The sequence below is a fragment of the Phoenix dactylifera genome, unplaced genomic scaffold, assembly GCF_009389715.1.
Source record: "Phoenix dactylifera cultivar Barhee BC4 unplaced genomic scaffold, palm_55x_up_171113_PBpolish2nd_filt_p 000121F, whole genome shotgun sequence".
Classification (NCBI taxonomy): Eukaryota; Viridiplantae; Streptophyta; class Magnoliopsida; order Arecales; family Arecaceae; genus Phoenix; species Phoenix dactylifera.
This window is the reverse complement of record NW_024067689.1, coordinates 253,667-280,668: the sequence shown is the minus strand read 5'-3', so window position 1 is coordinate 280,668 and position 27,002 is coordinate 253,667. Positions and strand designations below refer to the sequence as shown.

The following is a 27,002-nucleotide window of genomic DNA, read 5'->3' as shown; positions in this document are numbered from 1 at the left end:
CCGCTGACCAAGTGGTAGAAGTTATTTTTCTTTTCTTTTATCGAAGGAACAAGATTGAGACTGGGTTTGTCTAGCTCGCATAGGCCATGCCCGGTGTTTCCTGTCCAATATGTCGTCCAAGGTGCTTGAATATTTATTTCAAAGGAAAAAGGGGCTTGAATGTTATATATCTGCGTTCACACTCAATGACCGGAAAAATTAGTTCTTTAGACCGACATGTCTCAACTCCTTCTGCCGAAGACCGAAGAATATCGTAGTGGGCAGGCTTCTCGCGTCCATCTTAAGTTTTGGGCCGCATATAAAAATATAGGTTCCAAACAATTTTTCTCTGCTTTAGTGTATCTAGCTTCAACTGCTTTAAGAATTCTCCTAGCATAGTAGATTGGCTTTTCTTGATCATTTTGATCATCCTGTGCTAGCACCATTCCAATAGCATTATCATTAAAAGCAAGATATACCTTAAGTTCCTTACTTATGAATATGAGGTGTAGGATACCAGACCGAGAAACCCGAGCCTTCTTCTTTCACAAATTGCTTCTTTCTTCCCTTTTGTGTTCTACTTCTGTGGGCGCTTCTTGATACATACTATAAGATTCTTTGATCCTAGAAAAGAAAAAGGAATTTAGAGAAAAAGAAAAAGGCTTGGGGAGGGAAGGAAGACCTCACGGATGCGGGTTTGATGAAGAAGAAGAAAAGATACGGGCAAACGTGTGTGTATCATCTGATCTTGTATTGTGTATTGGTGAATATTATATTATATTATAAAAACTATATATCAATTTACCTAAAGGTATGTACTATAATGTTTAATAATTATTTTGCTAGGTTTGTATCATTTGGCCACGTAGTGTGTGCTAGTAAATACTATATTTTGGAAACTATGTATCAATTTATTTGGAATTGTGTATTGAGACGCTAGATGACTATTTTACTAAGTGTGTATAACCTAGCAATGCATTATGTATTAATTAATACTATGTTCTGAAAACTATATATTAATTTACATAGATGTATGTATTAGGTCACTTTTGGATATGTATTTAAGAAGATTACAGTATGTATCTAAAAGCCAATGAGTGTGTATCACCTCACCATGTATTGTACACCAGCAGGAGCGGCCCAATGCATTTAGGGGCCTAAGGCGAACTTACTAAGAGAAGCTTTTTTTCTTTCTGTTTTATCTTTGAGGCATTGCCTGCAATAGACCGGCCTAAGGCAAACTCAATAAGGGAGGCCTTTTTTTCTTTCTGTTTTGTCTTTGAGGCCGTTCCTATGGTGGGCCTTCTTAAGGCCGGAGTCTCCTCAGTCGCCTAAGGATTGGGCCGATTCTGTATACTGGTGAACATGATATTCTGAACTATGTATCAATTTATCCTGAGATATGTATTGGGATGTTGGATGACTATTCTACTAGGTGCATATCACTTGGTCATATAGCATGTAAGTGTAAGTATAATGTTTTAAAAACTATATATCGATTTATCTGAAAGTGTCTATTAAAATACTACATAACTATTTTGTGAGGTGTGTATCGTCTAGTTATGTACTATGCACTGATAAACACCATCAACTGAGCGCCTTCTTGAAAAAAAAGCTTTGCAGAAGGAGAAAAGAGCTCGAGATCGAGAAAAAAAGCCTTGGAAGAAGATGATGCAAACAGACGACCTCTCTTCATGCAGCTGATTTTCTTTTCTTTTTGTATTTTTTTTTTAAAGTCACAAAACTGATGGACTTTGTTAGTAGAAGAAATTACGTTCTAATTTGATTTTTGGATTTTCTCTTTATGATATGTATGGGGCAAAATAAAAAGCCCGTCTCATATGATATTCCCTGGTGCACGCACATTGTTCCATTCTACAGTTCCCAAGAATTTCAGGAGGTAAAGTCAGTAATTTCTGCCATCAACTGAAACGTAAGATCGCTCCAATTACTGGAAGTTTATTAAATCAAAAAAAGATTGGTGGGTTATGCATGTCTTAATTGAAAATGGTCAGATGCGAATAGTTTTTTTTTTTTATTTTGTTGAAAATAAAGGTGCAGGTTCCTTACAGCATTGTTGCATGTAATCATGCATGCAAGGAATTGGAATTTTGTACGGGCAACGAGTACGGTGGTTGATGGAGATCCGCACGCAAATCCTCTTAGACCCGCTTAGTTATAGGATTAGTTCAAACTTTGCAGAAAGATTTAGGGCCTATTTATTTGCCCCTAAATGCGCAACGAAAGCTAACTACGACCTGGGGCTTGATATTTTGATGTTTGGTAGGTCTAAAGTGAGCCAACTCAGTTCCCAGCATGAGCCAAATGAATTCAAAAATGTTTGAATGACCGATGTGATATTGACTAGTTCAAATTTGAAGTCTTTTAAATTTATGGGCTCGTTTGGCTCCGTGTAAGTGGGCAAAAGCGGGGAGCCCGCTTCATGGAACTAATCTCAGGTCTCTAGAGGTTGAAACTACTTGGGCTTTTTCTCCCTTAGATCGAACCAGGCAGGAACTCAATTCAGCTCCAATTCAAGTCGCCCAAGAGCACAAGGGAGCTTCAGTACAAGGCGGAGATATTTCCACTTGCCGACGACCATTTGATGGCGAAGTTCAAATCGGAGGTCAACCAAGACAATGCCCTCTTTGGCAGTACTTAGGTGGTGCCGGGACAGTTGGTAGCAATGGAGCCATAGGCTCCCGACTTTGTTTACGATGGACATTGTCAAACCGACAGTGGTGTGGCTTTGGATGCCAAAACTCTTGGTAGTGTACTGAGAGAAGGAGACAATCCTGCAATCGCCTCTACTGCAGGTTGTTTGTTGGCCATGGATGGCATCACCGATCAGCAAAGGAAGATGGGGTTCGTGAGGGTTAAGGTAGCCATTGATGCCATAGAGCCATTGATGCCATAGAGCCATTAATGCTAAGGATTCAAATCAAGGGAAGGAAAAGGGCTTCGTGGCAACCGTTTATATATGAGAATGTTCCAGATATCTACTTCCATTGTAGGTGAATCGGGCATGCAGACAATGAGTGTAAGTTTTCGAAGCCGGAGTTGGTGGCGAAGGTAAGGGATCCACAAGAGCGGTTGAGGTCTCAGCTCCCATGATGGTGGAGGTGGGTGGAGACAAGGGGGTTAGCGGTGAGCCTGATTCCAACTTCAGAGCTAGCTAGGAGGCCAGCAATCATGGTGGTTGGCGCGAGCTAGTGCGCGAGGGACTCGGGTTGGCCCCGTGGCACAGACCGGGCCGTTTTGGCTGCTGGACCTCGCTCGCCTTAGGTGGCCGAGCTGTTAAGGAAGGCGGGCAGGGCCCTGGTGGCGAGTGGAAGTAGAGCGTGGCCTCCTCCTCCGCCAAGGTGTCGAGGGCGACCTCGATGGCCAAGCCATTGGTTTCGGCGACCCTTGGCTCTCCCCCAGCATCGCCGAGGGCTTCTTCTCCGGCTTTCAAGGCCTCAGAGGGGTTGGCCCCTTCCATGGGTGGCAAATCAGCAACCCAAGAGGTGTGGGAGCCAGAATTATGATCGGTGGCGATAGTGAAGTTGGCCAATGGGAGGTAACTGGTGGATGTGGGCTTGTTAGCGGGCAACTAGAACAACCCTCCTCCACTATGATGGGGGATCATACCATATCGGTGAGGAGGGCAAAGGTTGCATTGCAATTGGAGGTGATGGATGGGGGCTCTTGTAGTGGGCCGACTCAACAAGAGAAGCCTAGGAAGGGGACTCCGAGCGGTGAGGAGTAGAGTCCCTTTTCGTCTCATGTAGAAAATAAAGATACTTGTGTGGAATTGCAGGGGAGCGGGCAAGCCCTCTTTCACTGACTTATTTAGGAGATTGATTCAGGTAAATGGCTCAAACATTTATTTTTTGTGTGAGATGAAGCTCTCTGGAGATAGCTTTCTCCGAACATAGCGGCGGTTTCTAGCGACCTGAGATTCTTATGCCATTGAATTACAGGGTTTGTCGGGGGGATAGTTGTTTTATGGAAGTAGGGCATAGCCACTATAGTTATTTTCTACAACTGCCTCCAGCAAGTTATAATGGCAATTTTGAACTCAATGAATCTCTTTAGATTTTGTCAAGTATGTATGCTAGTATCGACTATAGAGTGAGGAGAGCCCTTTAGAGAGAGATGACTAACCTTATTGCACAGGGTATCCCAACCCTGGTAGGTACAGGCTAGAAAAGGTGAGGATTAGCCCCTTTTTGTAGTCTCCAAAAAAAAAATTTGAGTAAACTTATATGCCCTTGATCACATGTATCAGATATATAACTAGAAGAAAAAAAATTATAAGATTTCATCTTATAAAATACCAACTTAATTTAGAAAATTCTGGTTTTAGAAAAATCATTCCGTAAAAAATTAATCGGGCCACTCTTGGAAAAAAAGGGTTCCCATGAGACCCGTAGCGAAGTCTGTGTGTTTGGTCATGCATTGAATATGGACCATGACCATGCCTTGTTCTCCAAGAAGCAGGGGTTTCAGCTCTCTAACCTTTTGTCTCTCTTCTTCTCTCTTTCTTCTTCTTATTATTATTATTATTATTATTTATTTATTTATTTCAACGTAAACTCCCTAAACCCTCCGCAACGTCCGGCATATACCGAGAGCCCGCTATACCCAATTTAGATCAGAGACCGTCCATCAAGAAACGGTCGTCTCGCAGTTGGAATATTCTCTACGAGAACACAGTCTTCCAACTCCGGAGAGGAGCGGAAATAAGCGGCCGGTGGAAGCTCCTGCCCCAGCCTCTGCCTCAGCCTCCGAGGCTCCTTCTAGAATCTAGAATCAAGGAAGTCCTTTCTTCTTCCCTCCTAAAAAAAAGGAATGGTATCGAGTCCCCTCAAGAAGTCGTGTGCTACGGGCGCTTCCACGCCTTCTCTCTTTCGCTCCACGGGCCCGCCCTCTCTCTTCTCCTAAAATAACTCAATCTCCATCTTCGATCTCTGAAAGAAGAAACCAACCCTAATTTGATCCAAATCTTTGCTCAAATATATCTCTTCCTCCCCTCTCCCTTCTCTAGTTTCCTCGAATCGATTATTTTCTTGCTCTCCAGAAAATATATTCGTTTTTTTTTTCCCGGTAGGCAGAGAGGGAGCGATCTCTATTGGGCCTTCCTCTTTTTCTAGGGTTTTGTGAAGAGATCGAAATTGGGGTGGGGATGGTGGGGCCGTCGAGGCATAGCTTGCCGCAGTGGCTTAGCGCGGCGTCGAGGGTGGATTTTGACGGGGCCGCCAATGTGTCGAGGTCGGACGCGTCCGCTTCGCCCTCTTCTCCGCCTCACCGGCGGTCGTCGTCGTCTTCCGACTCTGATATGGGATTTGGGGAGCGGGCACTGTCTGCAGCGGGGGCCGCTTTCCTTTCCGCGATTCTCGTGAATCCTCTTGATGTCGCCAAGGTAAGCCTCGATGTGAATCTTGGCGTTTGTTCTTGTATTATATCGGTTTTAATGGATTCTGGAGCTCTTCATTTTTGGTGCATTTTCTTGATCTCTTCATACCAGATTTTTGGAGCCAGTTGATTGAAAATTGTTGATCTTTTATATTTTAGCAAATCTTCGTATTGTTTTTTCTTTCATCTTTTGCTTGGAAATAATCGATGTTTGTTTTGTACAATTTGGTTGAGTATTTTTGGGTTTTGTGAATTTGACAGAAACTGGTTTAATTTTCTTTGGATATCGATATAAAGAAATCGTTTTTGTAAGACTCTGTTTGTTTTCTTCTCTCTCTTATTATTTGCACTTTGTTTCAATTGTTGACAAGCCTGGTCTGTTTGTTCCAGACGCGATTACAGGCCCAGGCAGCTGGAGTTCCCTATTACCCTTCACAGCCTCAGTATGGAAGGCCAATGGCTTCCCTCTGCCCAAATACGGTATTGAGTATGCCCTCCTTTTTTGTGAATTGATGGATGCTTGAAAGGATGACCTGAACTTTCATAACCAGATTAAGAGGATCAGATATTGGTTGAGATTTTCATCTTTAGGATGTACAGAAAAACTGAGATTCACAATTTGAGAAGAAAAAAGGATGCAAAAACCAAAACGAGATTTTTTTTTTTTATTGCCGGTGAATCAGATTCTAACAAAATCATAGTTGCTTTTATTGGCGGTTAAGCCAAGCGAAATTTATGAGCTTTAAGGTGTCAATAATTTGATCAATTTGAACGGTATGAGAAACCTTCATGGCTTCATTTAGTACCTAATTTAGAGCATAAAAGATAGGTAGGGACTTGTTTGAATAACCACCTTTAATAGGATGATTAAAGGTGACAATATCTCTAAAAGAGTAATTGTAATAGCTAGCAAGAGGGTTATTGTGGTTTGAAAAAAAAACCCCACATCTTCCATTATCTGTTATAATTTGAATTGTATATTGATCCTCAGGCTAGCTTCTTTTTACTTGATAATTCTTTAGTTGCTTGACTTGCCGTTTTTATTTGTCCTGCTTGCATCTTTTCTTGCCTGATTATATTTACCTACGAGTTCTCTTATTATCCTGATAAAGACTATCGAGAGCTATGACTCTGAAACTCACACTGTAGCTTGTGGCCTATAATTATGTGCACCTGTGCAATAATGTCATCAGTTTCCCCCCTTTCTCTCCAGATTTGTTTTGCTTTCGCACATTTATAATTTCATGTACAGCCATCCATGACCACTTTTTTCCCTTTTTTTGACTGACCTACTTTGTGGCAATTAACTGAATTCTGTTAATGTTCTTCAGATACTTTCAGATATCAGATGTTCTCCATCATGCGCTTGTGGTGGAATGTTTGGCACTGAAGCAGCCTATCCCCCTGATAGTTTTCAGTACAAGGGAACACTAGATGTATTCTGTAAAGTTGTTAGACAAGTGCGTGTATTCCTTTAGCTTATGTTTCGTTATTGGTTCATCATTCTTCTCATATTTTTACCATGGTTTAATTTGTTGCACTATTTTTTTGATTGCTTATTTTATTTTATTTGATGGGAAAAATGCAGGAAGGATTCGCTAGATTGTGGAGGGGCACAAATGCAGGATTAGCATTAGCTGTACCGACTGTAAGTATCCATTTCTTATTTCCTTTTGAGAATTGTAGGTTTTCCTATGTCATTCTTCCTTTTCCCTTTGATTTAGGAACTTTTTATATATGAAGTCCCACTCCTCTTCCCATCATCACCTTGCAATTCCACAATATCAACCATAAAAAAATCTCGACATTCCAGTTTCCTTGTCTTAGTGTTTTCATTTTAAACCATGAGATAGAACTAATGTGCTTATCTCTCCTTATAACAAGGTCACTTTTCAATTGTTTCAGAAAGAGTTCAGAATAATTGTTATCCAAAAATACATTACTGGTGTTTTATCCAATGCAAATCCATCTCATCATCTAGTGCTAAATTCTTTTTCAAATTTTTATTCATATCTTCTAGAGGTGGGAAGCCAGTGCATGCTATTTTTTCAATAATTTTTATGAGGCTTTTTTGCATGTATTTCCTAAAGTCTTTCACTTGTTTTAGGTGAAGCTTTCCTTTTTCTGCCTGCTTTGAGATGTTTTTAACCCTTGTTTCCTGCCTTCTTCTTACTTATTGTTTCCCATATCCGTTTCTCATCCTGGGAACTGTGCTAAATTATTTATGGTCCAACTTCTGTCCGGTAATAGCTAAGCTACTTATTTCTGGGACACTGTTTAGTGCAGTTGAATCTCTGAAAAATATTAGGTATGCGTTTTTTAGTTGAATTAAAGGCCCCTCATGTGGCCTTTAATTTGCAGCTACATGAGACAAGCCTTCTTCTATTACTTCTTATTTATGGATCACATAGGATGAGTGAAAGGGAGCCTTCATTTCTTGACCAATCCACATAGTATCCATCAATGCCCCAATTCATGAAATTGACCTTTTTTCTGCAAAAATATCTGGAAGTGCCCTATTTTTTGCAAATATGAAATTAGGAAAATAAAGTGGATTTTTTCTACAAATTCCCTTCCTGAAATGAATTTATTTCAGGGTAGTGGAATCGAAAAGTCAGTACTGAGATACTTTGCCTACAGACTACTTATGCTTTTGTTCTTGAAGTTACAACTGCTTTTGTGTTTATGCCTTGATTGATTTTTCTAGCTATATCAGTTCAAATAAATTAAATTTCACTTGTTATTTGGAACTTACTTCTCCTGATATCATTTTCTTATTTGCTAACAGGTGGGAATATACTTACCATGTTATGACATGTTCCGCAATTGGATTGAAGAATTCACATCCTGCAATGCTCCCAATTTGACACCATATGCCCCACTAGTTGCAGGCTCACTTGCACGCTCATTGGCATGCATAACTTGTTCTCCTATTGAGTTGGCAAGAACACGCATGCAGGTATCAATTTCATATTTGAATGTGTAGTATTTCTTATTATCTTATGAATTAAGATGCAATTTTACCATATTCTTCATATTTTCCTGCTGATTGTCAGGTACTTCAGTTGTTGAACAGTTTGTTCTAGATGTTCAAATCTTTAGAACTGTTCTGATCCACGAAATGTTAGATGAAGTTTTATTTGGTTTTACCATCCAAACTTAAGTAATATAACCATAACCATAATTGTCATGTCTTGTCTCAATTATTTGGGGTTAAGATTAGATTCCTAACTGTCCAAACATTCCTTTGAAGGGCTACATTTGATGTGTTATTGCAAGCTTCAATTTGGATGAACTTTACAATAACTGGCTGTTGGTCAGATATAATACGAGTCTTTGGCTTGGGGGGATAATGAGTGAATATGAGAGACAGTGCCAACTTGACCACTACAGCTTATGCTTTGTTCCTTCATCTTGGACAAGAATATGCATATGATGTTGTCCTGTTTGGTTTTTCTTTAGGCAAACTTAAGATGCCCAAAAGCAACACACATCTGGTGGTTTTGTCCAAGCAACCTTGTTTACCGTAGCTTCCATTCCAAGCCAAACCTTGTTTCCCGCAATCTTAAACCTACTCCTGCACCCACATCCACTATTAGTTGATTCTGGAAGCTAAGGTTTTGATTTGTTAGTTGATATGTGTTTAAATCTGTGTGGCTAACCAGCTGCAAAAAATGGTCATCAGAAAAATTCTGAAGGGTTGTTCCGGCCATTTCATCAAGAGAGCAACTCATATATCTAATAAAAGATCATGAGCATCGTGTTTCTACCTTTTCTCCATTCTCTTTCTTCTCCCCCTCCTCCTATGAGTCATTATTTGATTGATTTGTCTTTCCCCATGGGATCTTCTTGGAATTGTGGTTTGTTGTTCAAGTTCTGCAAGCTAAATATTAGCTAATCTTAAATAAGGGATCAAGTTGATCTTATGAATATTGATTGAGATAATTGATCAAGTTGACCAAGTTGTAACATAGATTAGATTTTTGAGATCAATTAGAACATCTTCTTTCAAGGGATTTTCTTGAAATTGTGATTTGTTGTTCAAGTTCTGCGAGGTAAATGTTAGCTAAACTTAATATGGGATCAAGTTGATCCTGTCATTACTGACTGAGATCTTGAATCATGAGGCAATAGGGTATTGTACGACTGACATAGGCTAGAAATAACTAGCATCATATTTTGCTCCATTGGACTAGACAATAGGGTATTTTGCTCCATTGTGAGTTGGAGGTCACAATTTCCTGCATCGTGCATGCAGTAAAAAAAAGCAAATTATGAGAAATGTTTTGTCAAACAATTATTGAGAAAAATATAAAATGCACAAATTTTGTGCTGCACTGGAGATCATTGATGTGGTTCATTTGCTCAACACAAGTTTATCGTGAAGTTTTTGGGGACTAATTGTCTTTTGGTAAAAATGCCTACTGATATGCTCAAGAATCATGTCTGTACTCATAAAACTATAGCTTGAAAATGATGGTCATTGGTGAATCCAGAAAGTGCTTAAATAACCAACATAAAAAATGTTTATGGAATATATTTGTATCATGAGCTGTGGTTTATAACACTTCTTTGTAACTTTTTAATTCATGCTTTTGAATATTTGTCACATGATCTTTGTAAAGAATGATAGGAAAGAATGAATGCATGCTTTGGGTTTTGAAGGTGGAATCGATATCCTGTATTTGAATATGTTGTGTCTGAGAACCTCTGATTCCTTTTTTATCTGGAATCTGTTAAAAGGTCTGATAGCCAGTTGTGCAACAATCTTGTTGACTAAGTACTTGTTGTGCTGATAACAGGCATATAAAGAGTTCCAAAATGGAGTGAAGCCCCCAGGAATGTGGAAAACATTATTGGGCGTTCTATCACCTCACAGGAGTACAAGTAACCATCAAAACTGTATGTCTATTTCTTGTAATTATTAGATATGTAAGCTCATATTTGAGATAGAAAAGCTACCTGACAAAAAAACTGAGCTCACTCTAAAACCATAAATTCTCATACTGTCAAAAACTTCACTGTGTCACAACTTCACTGTGTCACATTGAACCCAATTGAACCTCTACTGGGAAGTTTATTTAGTATATGTTTCATTCCAATATCTTTAGTTTGCACAAGCCATGCCATTTTGAAATCATGTGATGATTGAACGGAACTAATATATTATTGCAAGCAGTGCAAAGCTATCGCATTCTGTGGACGGGTGTAGGAGCACAACTTGCCCGTGATGTACCTTTTTCTGCTATCTGCTGGTCAACTCTTGAGCCGGTGAGGTTTTATGTCATAGAATTGAGTTACTTTTTGACCAGCCGTTGGGGCATGAGATGGTTTAGTTTCTATTGTTCATTGTGCACTATTTTCATGGATTTCATAATTTATTTGTTATTCATATTTGTCTGCTTTTTTTTTTTTTATAAAGACTCGAAGAAGATTACTTGCACTAGTTGGTGAGGAAGGCAATGCAGCTAGTATTTTGGGAGCAAACTTTTCAGCTGGTTTTGCTGCAGGTAGCCTTGCTGCTGCCGCTACATGTCCTCTTGATGTTGCAAAAACTCGGAGACAAATTGAGGTATGTCCATGGACATCCTATTGATGTATATTGTAGCTTCTGTTTGATATATTGTACTGGTTATAGGGTTTAGGCTAAAATATTAGTCAGACTTTTAGACCACTATTCAATTATCTTAAATTATTTGTAAATAAGACTTCCTTTTTGTTGTTTGAATTTGGATTATCTTTTGTTTTGAAATTTCTTAATTTTATACTCTGCACACAGGCTTTTCACTCTGAAGTTTGACTTACAAATAAATTCATTTACTTGAAACGCACACCTGACACCTTATTTACTAATTAGCTCTATTTGGTTGTTCATTTCAGAAGGATCCAGCAAGGGCGCTAAAAATGACCACTAGGCAAACACTAGTGGAGGTTTGGAGGTAAGTTTGGTTATTCATATCAAAGACTCAAAGCCCAGCTGGACGTCTCATGGGACGTCTCATGGGATACCAGGATGGGATACCATCCCATGTGTCAGGACAGGATCATTCTGCCATTATCCCAACGTCCGATCAGAACGTCTTGGGATATCCTTTGTCCCAAGTGTTGGGATGGGGTGGGACGGTGGCACATCCCATTCCATGGGAAAACCAAGACAGCCCCATCCTATGGGACTTAAAATCTTGATTCATATACACCACCACCACCACCACAAGTGCCCAATAAAAAAGGGAAAAAAAAGATGCTTGGTGATACAAGAACTTCACTTGAAGACCACTAAGTACAGTGTTTTCTTGCATCTGTTTTCGATTAGACATGAATCTTCATTTGGGCTATCATTTTATATGCATACCTGAGTTGCAAGGATTTGCATGTATATAATGCATATGAATGCAGCATGCCAACAAGCAGTATCGAGATAGGCATGCCAGTTAGGTTATTCTTGGTGAACAAATGATATTGTGGTATTGTTTTATCTTATGAAGGTTAGAGAGTATAAATAGGGAACTGTAATTTTCCATGTCAGGTACTTTCCTTTTGTCAACTTACATAATACACCTAAATACTTGCAGGGATGGAGGATTGAAGGGTCTGTTTACAGGTGTAGGTCCACGAGTTGGGCGTGCTGGACCTTCTGTAGGTATTGTGGTTTCCTTTTATGAAGTTGTCAAGTATGTTTTGCATCAGAGACAGAGGAACTCGTGAGAGGGGTTTTGTTTACCTATAAAAAGTCTGGCCCCTCTTCTATGAAGCTCTGAAGGGGCTGGCATTGATGCCATCGATGCTGCCTTTCTCACTGTTGAGAAGGTTAGAAGAAATATCCTGGTTGAGAGCAAATGAGATGCCTTCACAAGTTGAGCATGAGTAATGCTTGTCCAATTTTGTTTGAAGCAATAAGCATTTCATCAATGAAACTGAGATGGAACTCAATTTTGGAGGTTAAATTATAGAGGCTAACATTGTTTTTTCTCTCCCCGTTCTCTGGAGGGCATATTTTTTCGGTGCTTTGCCTTGAGCTGTATATTATCCTGAGAATCATCATATGATGCTTCAGTTTCTTCCACGCACGGCCAACCTGTCGACAATGTTAGATTGATTTAACTACTGTTCTGTCTGGTTATGTTCATTTAAATGCATCTTTTCACCAATTTAGTGAGACAGGGTTCAAAAGACAAAAGGATAGAAATGTTCAGAGAGAGTCCCTGGCAAACATTACAGTTTTTATTTTTTTGAAAAAAAAGATGAAGGGATAGAGTACCACTGGAGGTCAATTAGATATTTAACAAATTACGGAGAATCTTCGGAAATTGGCTTATTTGGTGGTTCCGAGGCATTCGTGCGGGATCTTCGTTGTTTCAAAAATTCGTTTCCCGAGTTCTTGAAGGCATGTTAATAGAGCCATTTAAAATTCATAAAGATTTTCGAGGATCCTATTCTATCTATGGTTATACAGGCTACGATTTATAAACTTTTTTTCTATGATCAATCAAGTTTAAACAGGCTATTGATGACATTAAGTTTCAATAATACAATATCTCCTAGAAAGATGAGCAGGTATTTGCATTATTACAATTTTCATTAGTAGTTGTTATAAGTTATAATGGAGACTAACAGTAAATAATGGAGAAAAAATGAGGACATTTTGTTTAGAACATTGTTCAACTGATAATTATTCTTTTAACATGCAGATTTTATTTAAAAAACACAGATTTATTTAAAAGAATAATGGTCGAATAATTTTTGTTACTTTTGCATAAAACTTTGCTATAAACATTAACAGCACAAAGGAAGTCCTCTGATGGCCGCTGACATAGCCATCACCTGAGAGCTAAAGCTGCAAGATTTCGTTTTTATGCATCACATTGTCTCATTAGAATATACGGTATAGTTATTTAAGTATATGTTCGAAATTCTGCTAAGGATCTACTTCCGCTGTAACTCGGTTTATAGTAGCCACTAGTTAAAGCTGAAGCAGCTGCTGTATTCTCTTGTTTTTTTTTTTTTTTTAACCATATAGCACGAAATATTAGTAAATCCACGTCTCTCTTATGTTCATATGAAATCAAATTGTCTTAGATTTGAAGGGCCTGGGGCCGGTTGACCTGTTGAACTTTGTAGTTTCTATTTTGTATAAGAAATGTAGTGCAATGCTTACGTTGAGGAGAGAGGCTCCAGGTACCTAAAACAAGTCCAGTTGGCGTGTCGTATTAATCGATTTTTTTTTTTTTTAAAATAGGAACACTCAACTTAGATATATTCTAGAGACATCCTCTCGATTTTAAAAAGTCTTAAATGGGTTCTTCAAGTCTCCATGCTATACCAAACTAGTCCTCTGGCTTCTCGAGCAGCGGACAAAGTTTGTTTGCCATTACATATAATCAAAATACTCTCAGCATCTTCAAAGTGTAGATAAATGAAGAGATTTATAGTGCTTTGTGATTTATGCGGTGGATGATACCTAACTATGAGCCATATACTAAGGATATTTTGAAATCTGAGCAGGAAGATGAATGAAGAAGTTCAGAATGCTTTGAGATTGGTACAATTAAGGGTGCAAAGAGGTCGGATCGGACCTGAGTGACTTCGACACAATCTGGTTTCTTATCCGGGTCTTAATTTTAGATATAGACTCAACTCAATAGAACATCGGGTCAGATTAAGTCGACGGTTACAATTTTTTGACCCAATGAATCATTCAGGTCGGGTTGGGTTGGATCCATGCATAACCTGGACCCAACCCATTACAATTATGCATGGTTTTTGCTATCACTTCGGCAAGTTAGCATTGGTTGAAATAACAAAAAAGGTGAAAAAGATAGTCAAGTATATTTTAAAGGATGAGTGGAAATGCTTCTAACTCCTCAAAAAGCATAACAATGCCTGTCCTCTTCCTATCTTCCATCCCTTTTCTTCAATCCTCTATTCATACCCTTTTTGTTCATTGTTTTCTGTATTTCCTTTTTGTGATCCTTCATTATCTTAATGAAATTGGGTGGTTATGCCTCCATTCTCTCAAAAACTAAATTAGTAGTTAAATGCAATATTTATGGAATAAAAGGCATTGCTTGACACTTCTTATTGAATGTGGAAAATGTGCTAGAAAAGTTTTATCAGCAAGAACTTTATATTTTTCCGGTCCGTTTTAAAGGTTTATTTATGTCGCCAAACAAAGTGTGCCAACCTGCAGAATTTTATTGGTGGAAATGAGTAATGCAAACAGACCAGAGAGAGATTGTTTAGAGTTAGTTATGATCATTCATTCACCTCATTTTAATCAACTTTCACGAAGAAATGGAATATGTTCTTCACGCTCGCTGCAGTTATATATTATTGGTACACACTGAATACTTGAAAGAAAAAAAACCAAATTAGCAAAGCTGTGGGTGCGCAAGCTGAAGAAGAAAGCCTACTGCCTCCTCAGAGCTAGAGTAAAAAAGCCATGAAATAAGAAGTTAAAAAGGGGAAAGCAAATGCCGCTATCTTCTCATTTTGTAACATCTAAACCAGAGGAACACAAAACAGAGGATCATATATCTACATATGAAACCCAGCATCACCCCCAGATTGCTCCACCTATGAGACTCCTCGATCCCTTGCTGCCTCAACAATATTCCTCCATCAAGAACACATCCATCTTCCTCTCGCCATACTCACTTACGTCAGGTCGGATTGGGTCGTTAGGTAAATGATCCAAAATTGATCCAAAAAACAGCAGGTTAGGTCGGGTCGAGATTTAGTAAACCTAGACCCGAACCGAAAAATGGGGTTAATCAGATCTAAACGGGTCGAGTTGGCTCACGGGTTAACCCGACCCATTTGCAACCTTAGGTACGATGGATAATCCTTAACTATTGACCATATACTAAGGATGCTTAGAGATCTATGCAAGTGGATGAATGAAAGGGTTCGATGTGCTTTGAGATTTGTATGGTGGGTAATCCTCAACTATGGATCATATACTAAAGATGCTTTAAGATTTATGCAGGCGGATGAATGAAGATATTCGAAGTGATTTAAGATTTGTGCGGTGGGTGATCCTCATTATAGGTCATATACTAAAAGTGCTTTGAAATCTGCACACATAAATGAATGAAGGTGCTTGAAATGCTTTAAGATCTATGTGATGGGTGATCCTAAACTCTAAGCCACATACTAAGGGAGCTTTGATATCTGTGCAGATAAATAAATGAAGGTGTTTGGAGATGATCTTTCACCATATGCTATATACAAGGGTGCTTTGAGATCTATACAGGCAAATGAATGAAGAGATTTAGAGTGCTTTGAGATTTGCACGGTGGATAATCCTTAACTATAAGCCATATACTAAGGATGCTTTGAGATCTGTGCAGGACGATGGATGAAGAGGTTTGAAGTGCTTTGAGATCTACATGATGGTGATTCTTAACTATGAGCTATATACTAAAGGTACTTTAACATCTGTGCAGATGGATGAATAAATATATTCGCAGTGCTTTGAGATTTGTGCGGTTGATCCTTAACTATGGGCTATATACTATAGATGCTTTGAGATTTGTGCAAATAGATAAATGAATTGCTTGGAGTGCTTTTAGATTTGTGTGATGGGTGATCCTTAATGATGAGTCATATACTACGAGTTCTTTGAGATCCGTGTTAGAACTTCATCCCACAAATAACAAAGGGTAATTTGGTTATAATACAATTTTATGCTACCATGTGATGGTCACGTGACACCATTCGGTTAACAGAGATGGATAATATGACCAATTTAGAATAGTTTGGAAACTTAAAATATCTGTTTGAAAATTTTAAAACTGAGGGGGTGTCTCCGGAAAAGATCCTAAGTTGAAAGGGTGTCCCTATATTTTTCTTTTTCTTTTAATAGATCGGAAGGGGCTCTCTATCCTCTACCCACCCAAAATAGGCTGAGATCAAAGCTCTATCTTAGGTATTGGAAATACCTTTTTCTGAGTTTGAACTTCTAATGTCGGACAATTTAAGGCCCTTTGATTCAATTTTGGGTCTTCAACAAAGAAAAAGAAGGGAAAAGAAGCTAGGCAAAAGTATACCCATCAAATTGTATAAATAATAATAATAATAGACTTTAATCTAATAAAAGATCGTAGCCATCTATGTGTTATGGAATCATGCATTTGATTAAATGGGGCAAAACATCGATATGGTTTATCCCATCAATAATATTCCCACAGACATGTGGATGCCTTCGATTGCTGCTGTGCACCACATCCAACAGCCAGGAACGGAGGCACGCATCATGCTCCGACCATTGGACTCCTTTTTAATGTTATAGTATAGATAATAGGATCAGAATATAAACACTATAAACAGTACACTAGCTACCTAGCAGCTAATAGGATCAGAATATACTTGTTGAAGTCTGATGTATTGATATAAGAGAGCAGTATAGATTGTGTCAGTGTAACAACCCATGATCTCACCCAAAATAGCTAGCCAGAAGGTATTATTTGGATTTCTTAATTCTATATAAGTGCCCAAGATCTATCTAGCGAATAACTGATATGGAACTAAACACACGCCCGCACAGGTTCTCATATACTCCCCCCGTTCAAGACGTGACGTTCTCGTCAGGCTAACAGATCAAATCCATTCAAATCTAATCACAAACACCACGATCAACTCCAATAGATCTGTACTGCGGTATCTCTTAGTCCACATAGGTTATAAGCCAGGTCCGCTCTGATACCATTTGTAACAATCCAGGATCTCACCCAAAATAACTAGCCGAAAGTTATTATTTGAGTTCTTTGATCCTATATAAGTATCTAAGATTTACCCAGCGAATAATCGATGTGGGACTAAACACACGCCTGTACAGGTCCTCACAGTCAGCATTTTAGTATTTATTTAGACTCACAGCCTGCGTAAGTTTGTGGGTTAAGGGGTGAGGGGTTGGTGGATTGGATTGCAGTAGATGTGACTAGATATATTCCTAGCAAAGTCTTAAATTTGCCAATCACACATGAATAACTCGTGCATGCTTTTCTTTGCCTTGGTCAATATCTGCATACTATTTTCTATATTCTTTTAGCATAACAAGATGATCCCTCAATATGATAAAGTGTCACGACCCCCGCCCCGTTCCCGGCGAGCTGCCGCAACGGTCCTAGGGTGCGGGTAGGCATAAGGCCATCAGCCACCACGTAGAACCCTACTACCTATCAATCATCAATAAATTTTGAAAAATTTTGGCATGATGCATGCACAAAATGATCACCTTTCCTATGGTGACCTGTTAGGATTATCTCATTACATACAACAACACTACCTGTCAGAGCAGCAATCATATAATCTGTCACATAATAAACCTGGACAATATATAGCAATATATTATCACAGGCACACAACTGATCTGCACATATATATATACCTGCTTCCCAATCCATCCATGGTCAACCCATATCCATAACAGGATCTATGACTGTAATTATACATTATATACAACAGAAGGTTTATAATACACCAAAAGGTATAAACCTCTATCTACATTATACTATACTATGGAGCAGCACAGCTAGCAGGCAACCACTAATCCTGCTCCTCTCAATACAATACCTGCCCTGCAATCAAAAACACCAAACTGGGGAGTGAGTATATGAATACTCAGTGAGTGGAGTAGAGAGTACTATGCATATAAGATAGAATATAATCATGGCTCGAGATGAAATCTCAAGATCAATAACAAGATGAACATGAACTCAACATAGAGAATATGGAGTAAATCATCAATATCACCACAATCACAATCAACTCATCTGGAGCACATATGGAATAATCAAGTAATCATATATGCTACTCATGAATATGCTCGACAGATCATAATGCTGGAACATACAAATCGGGTGTCAATATGCTGAAACATTGATAAATAGCTATCGGGAGGTGGGTCTTACGCCCCAGGCGAACCACAACAACTTCCTACTGCCATATGCATGCATAGAATATGACACCACACCAATATGTAAATCAGGATGTCAATATGCGAAGTCATCACTAGACAGCTGTTAGGAGGTGGGTCTTACGCCCCAGGCGAACCACAACAACTTCCTACTGTCACATGCATATGCAGGATAAGACACCACACTGATCATGTAAATGCTGGCCAGTATCCAGAACAGAAATCCATAGAAACATCCCATATCTATATACTAAACGGCACCTCGCGGAAATTCTACATCCGCGGAAGGCCATACTGCACCTCGCGGGGTCTTACTATGCCCGGCGGTAAGCAGAATATAAGTCGTAGGACCGGCCGATCCTACGCCTAGGGCCGTATCCCCCCAGGAAGGGACTGGGCTCCGCCCATCCAGAAGGCTACTATGTGCACACAGGCCGATGTTCAACCCCATCGACTATAGGTGTCCTGTAGATACTGCCAAGCCATGCATGAATGCCATAATACACTCTCCTAATACTCTACTAAAAAGGAGCATAATCAAGACTACCACTCACTCGGCCACGATCCAATCATAACTAACATCAGGGTTGGGAGTGAGGAATCATGGGAGTGCAATGCAACTCAATATACCACTGAAAAAGGCTCTACAAATCTTTGAATAGAGAAAATGAAATCAATTTACAAAATAAGTCATTTCACAATTTGGAACCAATTTAACTACTCATCTATCCCTTGTAATTCCTTTCAATGTTCCCTCAAATGCATGTACAAAATAATCAAGCATAGAGAATCAAGATTATAGAGGAATCTACTACAATATCAATCAATATGCTCAAGTGGAATCAATTCACACTTGGCGACATTCATGAAAATGAATTAAGGATGCTCATGGTGCAAAGTACATGACTCCCACTTACCTGTCAATCCGGCACAGCCCTGATACACCTTCAAAACTTTATGGTAGGCAGTAGGGGGCTTCTTCTTCTTGCTCCCTAACTTCTTGCCTAGCTGAAACATACATTAATCATGCTCTTAGTTTTGTATCAAGGGCCTATTATCTATGTATCAATCATAACATAGAAGGTTTTAGTTAACTCAAATCCCCCCTTCCCTAAATCTTTTTTTTCTTTTTCTTTTACTTTTTTTATTAATTAACTCACCATTTATGTGTATTAGGGACTCCCTTGCACGAGTACAAGGTCTTCCTTAGCCTAATCTAGGCTTAATACCCTATTATGGCATGAAATTTCTTATTTCCCACCCGGATGAACAGTAACCCGGACCGACAGCCGGTTACTTCATCCCAAATTTGATCCACTTTCCAAACTCTAAATTTTATGAAATTTTTATCTAACTTTCTACACTCATAGAGGATTCCAGAATGGTAACATGCATCACCATCAGAGGCCAATTGGCCTACCAAAATAATTCACCGAATTTGAGACTTCGATACAGTTTTTCCGTAGTATCGGAAAAACTTGTCGAAATCCAATTCTTCCTCTTTTAACCACCTCTACAACCCTTATCCAACCCCTCTAGACTACATCCACCCTTTGTATAGCTTAATATCATCAAAAGACTAGGTAGGGATGGGTATTTACTTTTTTCTCTTCGGAGGATTTGGGTCTTTGCACCAAGGGAAAGGAGACCGACACTTCCCTTTTTATTTCAGCCGGCACACAACCGGGATCCCCCCTTCCCTTCTCTTCTTTTTTTCTTTCGGACTCTCCCTCTCCTTCTCTTCTTCTCTCTTTTCTTCTCTTTTTCTCTCCTTTTCCTTCTTCTTTTCCTTCCTTTCTTTTCTCTATGTGATTCTTCTTCTCTGTCGCCTGAGACTCCCTTCCTCTCTCTCTGTTCCATTCCACGTCTGAGACCAACTCAAAACCCTCCAATTAAGTCACATCAAATACTATTCATCCTTTGTTTAATATTATTAAATTTTTATTTTGCCCCTAACACTTCAACATATCTACTGTTATGCCATTAACTTTTGATCCCTTCCCATTTTGCCCCAACACTTCAACGCATCTACTGTTATGCCATTAACTTTTGATTCCTTCCAATTTTACCCCTTATATCAATTTTTAAGGACTATTCTATTCTTCTCTATATATATATATAATTTTTTTTTTGGGTTATTACATAAAGATCCCCATTTGAAAGATGCCCCTAATCCATTAAACATTGACTAGTAATAAGCATGATAGCCTTTTGCACAAGAAGGCTAAATGGGTTAGGAAAAAGATAATTTATTAGCAAAAATTCCAATGCCTAATGGGATTGAGGTCAAAACTAGACTTGAATGCTTGTTAAGTATTGCCACTCTCATGCCATAATTCGTGCTTAATATGGAGTGTGAGGACTTGTACAGATATATATTTAGTTCCACATCGGTTATTCGTTGAGGAGATCTTAGGTTCTTATTGTTGGAGATAATTATGGAAATACATCATGACAGAATATCATACATTATGGTGTCTTTATATGGATTGTACAACAATAGCTATTTAATGGCATTCAATTTGTACATTGACCTTTTGTAAATCCTTCCTTATAAATAAAGTCTCCTACAACACAAGCAATTTGTTGTGGTTTTTCACCAAATCATTCTTTTTTAATCTTGTCTTGGTATCAGAGTGGTTTTCGGGTTAACCTCCAAACCGATCCAATGGCCGTCGATACCTCCTCCTCTACTTTTTGCACCACACTTTCCTTCAACACCATGGTACACATGATCACTATCAAGCTTTCATCCTTGAACTTCCTTCTTTGGTGCAGTCAAGTAGTTCCTCTCCTGCAATACCAAGGGCTCTATGGTTATGTTGATGGTACCATAGAGCTGCCTAAATCTGCTGCTGATTCTACAGCCTCGACACCGCAGCAGGATGAATGGAAGCAAACCGACCAGCTGGTCATAAATCTGCTTCTTTCTTCTCTCACGGAAGAAGCTCTCTTTGAAGTGATCGGTCTCACCTCTTCTCGGGACGTCTGGTGTGCCCTTGAATCTGCCTTCAGTCACAAATCGAAAGTCCAAGAGCTGCAACTCAAAGATAAACTTCAGTTAATGAAGCGTGGCTCTCGCAGTATTGGAGAATATTCTTGAATCTTCAAGACTCATTGTGATCAACTTTCTGCGATGGGACGTCTAGTGGACGATACTGATAAAGTTCATTGGTTTTTACGTGGTTTAGGCCATGACTTCTCCACTTTTTCCACCACTCAACTCTCCTTAATTCATTTGCCAAGGTTTAAGGATATTGTTCCTAAAGCAGAAAGCTTTGATCTTTTTTGCAAGTCAATTGATCAATCTGCAGGTAGTGTCTCAACTTATGTTGCCTCTAGCTCCTTTGGCAATTCCAATCGCAGTGGTAAAGCCAAAAATTATGCTCAAAAAAATAACCACAAAGGTGGGCGGTCAAAAGGAGGTAATGTGACAAGTAGCAGCCTAAGCGCCCTCCTCGCTGTCAAATATGTCATGAGGAAGGGCATTATGCTTCTCATTGCCATGAACGCTACACCAAAATTAATGCCAGCGCCAATCTTGCCGTCTCTCTTGCACATTGCTCTATTGATGATGATACTGCAGATTGGTATGCTGATATGGGAGCATCGACACATATGACTCCGGATATGTCTCTACTCGACAAGGCACAACCATATAATGGTAAGGACAAGGTTATTGTTGGCAATGGATCCTCCCTATCCATTACTCACATGGGTTCTTGTTCTCCCACTCTCTCTTTCAACTTACTTGATGTGCTAGTTGTTCCCAAATTAACCAAAATCTGTTGTGTGTCAGTAAACTTACCTCTCATTTTTCTTTCTTAGTTTCCTTTACTGACACTGATTTTCTCATATAGAACCTTCAAACCGGAAAGGTAGTGGCAAGCGATAAACGTGTTGATGGTCTTTACGTGCTGCAGCGTGGACACTGTGCCTTTTCCTCCATTCTCCACCAACATAATTTGTGTACCTCATTTGATATTTGGCACACATATTTAGGGCATGTTTCCCCAAAAATAATTACCATGCTAAATAAGACAGGTCATTTATCTCTCACTTCTATTTTGCCTACTCCTACTTTATGTGCAAGCTGTCAAAAAGCAAAAAGCCATAAACTTTCCTTTCCTATCCGTGAGAATCGATCCCCCTCTATATTAGGTCTCGTTCATTGTGATTTATGGGGTCCTACTCCCATAATATCCATTTCTGGTTATCGTTATTATGACATTTTTATTGACGATCATTCTCGTTTCACTTGGCTCTATCCCTTAAAAAATAATTCGACTTTTATGACACTTTCATACAATTCCAAGTATACGTTGAAAATCAATTGTCGGCAAAAATACAGAATTTTCAAAGTGATGGAGGTGGTGAATTTACAAGTGTCCGGTTTAAATCACGCTTAAATAAATCCGGTATACATCACTAAATTTTCTGTCCCTATACTCCCTCCCAGAATGGCCGCGCAGAAAGAAAACACCACCATCTTACCGAAACTAGCCTCACCATGCTTTTCCATGCCCATGCCCCCCTAAACCTTTGGGTTGAAGCCTTCAACACAGCCGCTTTCACAATTAACCGCTTGCCTATACCAGTCCTATATGGGGTCTCCCCATTTGAAGTTTTGGATGGTAAGTCACCTACATATGCTATTTTTCACAAAGGTTTCCGCTGTCTTGATCCCATCTCACATAGGGTATTTGTAACTCGTCGCTTGGTTTGATGAAAACTTTTTTTCCTTTTCCTTGTCAAATTTAAAGCATAATACTCCATCGTTAGATTATATTTCTTTTTCAGACCCTTCCTCCATAACATCTTCTTTGCCTATTACTCACTCTTCCACAGATTCTCCTTCACTGTCGCAATCAACTGCGCCCAAGCCTTGTGTGCTTTGTGCCTTGAAACTGAGCCCCATCCGACGCTCTGCTGTGCCTATGCTTTCCGAGACTGCTCCCACGCCTGCAGCAGCTCCTGATGCATCTCCTGCCGCTACATCCGTTTCTTTGGCCGCCCCGGTCACTGCTTCTGCACCCGTACATAATGATCATCCCATGGTCACCCGTGGCAAGGATGGTATTTCCAAGCCCAAGACTTACACTTATGTTCGTGAAGTTCCGCATTCTCCATTTTTGTTGTCACTATTAGCAATGAAGGCACCGAAGAGTTTTAAAAGTGCAGCAAAATCACCAGAATGGATTGCTACCATGGAGGACGAAATCTGAGCTCTTACTATCAATAAAACATGGGATTTCGTACCCCGACCACCTAATAAAAATGTGGTTGGATCCAAGTGGATTTTCCGCATCAAATTTCACCCTGATGGTTCTATTGCTCGATTTAAATCCCATCTTGTGGCAAAAGGCTATACACAACTTTATGGTCTTGATTTTCATGACACCTTCAGTCCAGTTGTTAAGGCCTCTACAGTTCGTATTGTTCTGTCTATTGCAGTTTCTCGCGGCTGGCCTCTTCGTCAATTGGATGTCAACAATGCATTCTTAAATGGTTTTTTACAGGAGGAGATTTATATGAAACAACCACCGGGCTATATTGATCCTTCTCATCCAAATCATGTTTATCGACTAAACAAGGCAATCTATGGTTTAAAGCAAGCACCCCATGCGTGGTTCCATTGCTTTAGCAAATTTCTGCTCAAGCTCGGCTTTGTATGCAGTAAGGCCGACTCCAGCCTCTTTGTTCACTCCACAGCTAAGGGAACAATTCTTTTGCTTCTCTATGGTGATGATATTGTTCTCACAGGTAGCCATATGGACCTTCTTGATCACTGCATCGGCAAATTGAGATCAGAATTTTTTATGAAGGATCTCGAGCCCCTTAATTATTTTTTTGGGTCTTGAAGTACATCACGATAACTCTGGTTTATTTCTCTGGCTTATTTCTCAGCCAGACGAAATATGCGCGGGATGTCCTTATCCGGGCTAATTTGCTTGATTGCAAACCAGTTGCTACCCCGATGATCGTCTCACAACATTTAAGTGCAAAAGGTCCTGCCTTTGATTCTCCTACAAAGTATCATTCTTTAGTTGGAGCTTTGCAGTATCTCACAATCACAAGGCCTGACATTGCCCATGTCGTTAATTCTATCAACCAATTTATGCATGCTCCCACTGAGCATCATTTTCAAGCTGTGAAAAGGATCCTCCGATATGTTAAAGGAACGATGCACTTCGGTCTTTTTATATGTCCAAGCAACCGATTTGATATCCTTGCCTATTCCGATGCCGACTGGGCTGGTTGCCTGGACACAAGATGATCCACTTCTGACAATGCTATTTTTCTTCATGAAAATTTGGTTTTCTGGAGTGCTAAAAAGCAACCTACTGTCTCTCGATCTAGTACGGAATCCGAGTACCGTGCTCTAGCACTCACTGCCGCTGAAATCAAATGGCTCTTGCACCTCCTTCATGGTTTTCACATACCGCTCTCTAAGCCGCCTACTTTGTTGTGCGACATAAAAGTGCTATATTCATGACATGAAATCTCGTTACACAAAAGAGGTCCAAGCATATTAACCTTGATTATCATTTTGTTCGTGAATTAGTATGCAGTGGTGTTTAGCGGATTATGCATGTTCCCTCTAATCTCCAGATTGCGGATATCTTCACCAAAAATCCCTCTCGACTATTGTTTACACTATTTCGTTCCAAGCTTCGCGTGCGAGCTCCCATGCTTGACTTGGGGGGGGGGGGGGTGTTGGAGATAATTATGGAGATCATTGTGGAGATAATCATGAAGGAGCAAAACATGTAAATACAAATAATGACAGAATATCATACAACTAAAATTGTGGTGTCTTTATATGGATTGTACAACAATAGAATAATCATGAAGAAGCAAAACATGGATATACATCATGACAGAATATCATACATTATGGTGTCTTTATATGGATTGGACAGCAATAACTATTTAATGGCATTCAATTTGTACATTAACCTTTTGTAAATCTTTCCCTATAAATAAAGTCTCCTACAACACAAGTAATTTCCTGTGGTTTTTCACCAAATCATTCTTTCTTAATCTTGTCTCTTATATAGGAATAAGGAACTCAAAAATTATCTTCCGGCTAGCTATTTTGGATGAGATTCTGCATTGTGACAAATAGTATTAGAGCAAACCCGGCCTATAATCACTATCAGAAAACACGCGTATAGTGACGGAAAATTAGTGACGGACCGTTATCAGTCACTATTTGTGACGAATTAGTGACCGACAAAAATTTGGTCACCATGGTGTAAACTTAGTGACAGATTAGTGACAGGCCGGTCACAGAATGCGCGGGTAGGATGGGCGCCAAAACTTAGTGACCATCGTAGTGACGGAATATCTGTCAGCAAAATGATAACCGAAATTGCAAACAGACAGTGATAAATTCAGCCGTTACAAATATCGTAACCTAAGTGTTTATAAATTTTTAAAAGATTATTTTTGGCAGTGACGGATTATTGACAAAAATTTCCGCCACCAAATTTAAATTTTAATTCCAAAAATATTAAAAATATTATTTTTGAGTAATTCTAAATTAAAAAAAGATAAAAGGAGGAAAATCCAAAATGAAACTAAGTGTGTCCGCCGTCCCGCCCAAATTCCTTCGATAACCCAAATTTCAATCGTTCTCCAGAAAAACTCAAATTTCTTCTTCTTATTTTCAAATCTCATGGTGCCGATTATGATCCATTTGCATCCGCTGCTTTCCTGCAATGGGATTGGATTTTGGAAGAAGGTCTGGGATTTTTTTTTTTTGTCTTCGTGAGTGGGGAGCTGGGAGACATCAAGTTCGGTCCAATCAGCCTTATAGATAAAAAATAGTTTGATATGAAATTTGGCTTGCAGACCGACTTACCTCATCACTTCCCCATCAGCCCGGACGAACTTAAAACATTGGCTTTGTCCCGATTGGAGGGTTAGGGCTTCTGGCATCGCCGCTTCCCCTTTCTTGTCTCCCCTCTCCTCTCCTCCACCTCCGCCCTCTCCTCTCCGGCTCCCCCTTGCCGACAATTTGTGCCTCCCCGTCGACGGTGACCACGACTACATCACGCCCCCCGATCGGCCGATCCAACTCTCACCCGGGACGAGATCATCACGGCTACATCACCCCGTCGACGCCCCCCTCCTTCTTGCTCATCGGCTAGGGTTTTCAGAACCCACAACTAGTTCTTCCCCGAGCGAGGTAAACCCTAACCCCGTTTCTTTTTACCCCATGATAACAAAATAAAAGAAACGAAGAAGAGGAAGAGGAAGGGGGAAGGAACTTACCGAGGGTCTCCGCCTGTGGATCCGGCGCCGCGCTTGATCGCCGCCGTGGCCGCAGTTGTCGACGGCCGCGCTAGGGTTCTTCTTTCCCTCCTATCCGGGTTCTTTTCCTTCCCCTGCTGCAGGTAGGCAAGGCAGAGAGGGTCATTCCTCCCCCCTCTGCTGCGGGTAGTCCAGTCCCGATTGGCATTCTTCCTTCCCCTGTTGGTCGAGTTCTCTATGATGTTGAATTTTGTCCTCATGGTCTCTCTCTCTCTCTCTCTCTCTCTCTCTCTCAGTATAGAGCTTATCCCTTCTTTTCCCTCTTGATTTTTGGGGTTTCCTTCATTTTCTCCTGATATTATGTGGTAGATTTTATAATGGTGGTTAGGATTTGCACTACATGTACCAAGATTAGGGTTTTGGGTTGCCCTGGTCTTGAAGTTGCCGGATC

The 27,002-nt window shown here is 39.8% G+C and overlaps 1 protein-coding gene across 2 annotated transcripts; it reads left to right on the top strand.

The window, feature by feature from the left end:
* Nucleotides 1–4,669: 4,669 nt before the first annotated feature.
* LOC103713474 (mitochondrial carrier protein MTM1-like) lies at nt 4,670–12,502 on the top strand. 2 transcript variants are annotated; one of them, XM_008800418.4, is made up of 10 exons: nt 4,670–5,383; nt 5,767–5,856; nt 6,708–6,836; nt 6,965–7,024; nt 8,165–8,335; nt 10,179–10,263; nt 10,556–10,647; nt 10,799–10,948; nt 11,257–11,315; nt 11,949–12,502. In XM_008800418.4, exons 1-10 carry the CDS (start codon nt 5,147–5,149, stop codon nt 12,079–12,081), a joined length of 1,206 nt encoding a protein of 401 aa, XP_008798640.1. In that variant the 5' UTR covers nt 4,670–5,146; the 3' UTR covers nt 12,082–12,502. The 2 variants fall into 2 exon arrangements, with proteins under 2 accessions (XP_008798640.1, XP_008798639.1); XM_008800417.4 differs by having other exon boundaries at nt 4,673–5,383; nt 10,179–10,278.
* The last annotated feature ends 14,500 nt before the right edge of the window (nt 12,503–27,002 follow it).

Bases quoted from the DNA above. Each gene is read 5' to 3' on its own strand.
- LOC103713474 (XM_008800417.4), top strand. From the start codon at position 5,147: ATGGTGGGGCCGTCGAGGCATAGCTTGCCGCAGTGGCTTAGCGCGGCG. The intron at 5,384-5,766 runs GTAAGCCTCGAT...TGTTTGTTCCAG, and splicing joins ATCCTCTTGATGTCGCCAAG to ACGCGATTACAGGCCCAGGC. The intron at 10,648-10,798 runs GTGAGGTTTTAT...TTTTTTATAAAG, and splicing joins GCTGGTCAACTCTTGAGCCG to ACTCGAAGAAGATTACTTGC.